General features: G+C 40.1%; 1 protein-coding gene across 1 annotated transcript; it reads right to left on the minus strand.

Moving 5' to 3' along the window:
- Nucleotides 1-572: 572 nt before the first annotated feature.
- On the minus strand, nt 573-2767 carry LOC121813209 (trace amine-associated receptor 13c-like; the record flags this gene model as incomplete). The annotated part of the gene is made up of 1 exon (XM_042216827.1): nt 573-2767. A coding segment is annotated over one exon (834 nt), but the record flags the coding sequence as incomplete, so codon positions are not given.
- Nucleotides 2768-3234: the final 467 nt, after the last annotated feature.

Consider the following 3234-nt stretch of genomic DNA (forward strand, 5'->3'; position numbering starts at 1 on the left):
CCATTGTCCCTTCAGTGGGCTGGTTTCAGTCATTATGCAAATGTACACTTAATAAGATTGGGGAAACCTGCAGTCAGCTGAAGAAGTCACTTGGGTGAGTGACGAAACGTTTCTCTCACAAAACGCTACGTCCAGATGAACAGAATCAACTTTTGGAGACTTACTTTTCTGGATGATTGCGAATTCATCAAGACTTTTTTCAAGTAATTAAATCGAATGTTTTCTTCTTGTTTATGGAATAATAAATCACCTCACACAGGAAAAGAATTTATGGAAAGACCAACACATAGGTGGGCTTTCACTGCCAAACTTGCACACGTATTATTGGGCGGCAAATCTTAATGCCATCCCTTTATGGCTAAAGGACTGGAATGATAAACTATCAAAACTTGGTACGACAGGGGCATTCACAGCATTGAAGATTTGTATATTATTGATACTGTCACGGCCTGGGGGATCAGCAGGGCGCTCATCTCTCTCTCTCTCTCTCGCCTCCTCTCTTTCTCTCTCTTCCTGTATCTCGCCGGGGTTCACGCCCTCGGCCCACGCCCTCGGCCCACGCCCCTTGGAGGAGGAAGCACCTGAGGCTTATTAACGCAACCAGCATTTAAGCCAGACGATGACTGCTGTTCTTCACTCGATCATTGTGTTTGACTCGCGTTAGTGTCATCAAGTTGCCAGCTAAGTTTTCCCTTCGTGTTTCTGAGCATTGAACTACCGAACATTTCCCTGTGTACAGACTCCCAGGACTGTTTTCCCGTTTCCCGTGTGGTGAGTGTCGGAGAAAGAGAGCCTGATCATGTGTGTGGATTGTTGCAAGAAGAGCGAAAGTCTGTTTCCCTGGATTTCCCTGGAGCCCCATCACCCCACTTTTGTACATAGCACTATTTCTGCACATTTGTGTATACACTCGGTGAACTGTGTAAATAAATTGCTTGTGAAGCTTCCTAATTCAGAGTCCTGCATGTGAGTCCTCATGGCAAACAGTAACAGATACGTTTGCTAGCTTTGAACAACTATCTGGAAAATTTGATCTGAATAATAATAATTTTTTGCGATACTTGCAAATTAGAGATTTTATATGTAAAAAGGGTTCTAACTTTGGTACATTACCCGCTCCTCCCTGTTTGGATTCCATACTAAGGGTCAATGAGATGAAAAAAGGCAGAATATCATTTATTTACTCACATATCATGAATAGGTGTAACCTGTCTATTACACACATTCGAGAACAGTGGGAGAATGATTTTTTAACACTACAAATAAAGTGTTAAAAAAAATGAGGGGCAGATTACAGCGAATGGGTGAATTGGGCCCCTGCAGCAGCCCCAACTGGATAATATGGTGCTTATAAAACACCAAGATGATGACACTATATAATAACAAGAGAAAACATGAACCACTGAAGTTAAGAATATTTTATTACTTTGAGCCAAAATCTGAATATACTGAAAAAGAGTGGGAGTGAGATTTAGTAGGAAACATTTAACACATCCAAATTCATAATTTTTACTTAAGAAGTCATCATAAGTGCTAAAGTTAATTTTACTTATAATTTACAGGTAAGGACATACTGCAGTCACAGTTCATATCCTTTTTCATTTTTACATCTATACTCATCATTACTGACATTATCTATCACTAAATATACCCATAATTCAAAGTCAGTTTCAGTAATACAGTAAAAATGCATTCTTTTCCTTATGCTTATCTAAATCAGGGTCCAGATAGGTGGCCAGTCTATTTATGGCCAACACATAGAGACAGGCAACCATTCACCAGCTAACTTCCATTTTTAATTTCATGCATGGAGTAGCTGCAGAAACCAGAAACTAAACACAGAAAGACCCCGGGGTTTTCTTGCTGTGGGGTGACAGCGCAAAACATTGCACAACTGATTTTATATCTTAGTAGAGCAAGTTTCATACTCTTTTTATAGTATGTTGGCCTCACTCATATTATACTTGAAAATCTGCAGAGTGATGATAAGCTTAACAGCATTTCTAAACCAGGGGTAAAAGAAGGCATAGATCAAAGGATTTAGACACGAGTTAAAGTAAAATATAATGACCACAAAAGATGCAGCTGGATCATTGATTGCATTTTCATCAACAAGAGAAAAGTAGTAGAGTGGACAGAAGCATGCCAGAAACACAACTACAAGAATTCCAAGAGTCCTGGCTGCTTTCAGCTCAGATTTGTTTGTTTGATTCAGTGAGCGCTGCAGTGTGACAGATGTCACATGAGAGCGCATGGCACGAGCCTGAGACACAGCTGCCACAAATACTCTGATATACAGAACTACAATGACAGAAACCGGAACAATAAAGGAAAAAACAAGGTCAACAACAACAGCAATATCATTGATGACAAATGCACACTCTCCGTAGCAGGAATTATCCCTGCCTGGTTCAATTAGGATATCCTTTGTATAAAGACTGACGTAGAAAAAAGCATAAAACCAACACAGACAAACACTGAGTTTGACTTTCGCCAAAGTAATTCTGCTGGGATAATGCAGAGGGTCACAAATAGCCACATAGCGGTCAACTGATATTAGGACAATGTTCCCTATTGAAGCACAGACAATGTTGCTGGTTAAATACCAATAAAGAGAACAAATTATATCACCAAGTACCCAGCAGCCTGTGTTTCTAAGGATTCCTAATGGCATCAACAGGAGACCGACAAGAAAGTCTGAGACAGCCAGAGAAAGGAGGAGGATATTACTGGGTGTGTGAAGCTTCCTGCAGAGACACAAAAGAATTTAATGCACATTATTAATGTCAAACTGTCTTCATTGAAAATGCTGCATTAGTAAGGCTTGATTCAGTCTAGGCAAACAGGACATTACAATCATGGTTAAAATACATCAAGCAAAATTCACTTAAGTGATATAATGTACATTAAAGTTGTCATATATTTAAAATTAATCTCTGCCTGAAGTAAGAGACTGAGATGATGACGAGAAGGTTTAGAGCAGCGGTGAGCAGAGAGATGCAGGACAGCACAGTGTTCAGGAGCACATCTTTGGACCAGTGAAGTGTTGGCTTCCTGCAGGAGCTGTTGAGGAGTTGTGGAAAACACAACTTGTTTTCTTTCTGTATCTCCATCATCAGACAGCCGCAGCTCTCTGATCAGAACTTTTTCTTATAAAGCTGATTAATCTCCACCTTCTCACCAAGCTCTTTCAGTTTTCAAGATGAGGAGCCTCCTCTTTCTCTCAACCAAACC

Source organism: Haplochromis burtoni, unplaced genomic scaffold, assembly GCF_018398535.1.
Source record: "Haplochromis burtoni strain Fernald_Lab_line unplaced genomic scaffold, NCSU_Asbu1 Contig_1272, whole genome shotgun sequence".
Lineage (NCBI taxonomy): Eukaryota > Metazoa > Chordata > Actinopteri > Cichliformes > Cichlidae > Haplochromis > Haplochromis burtoni.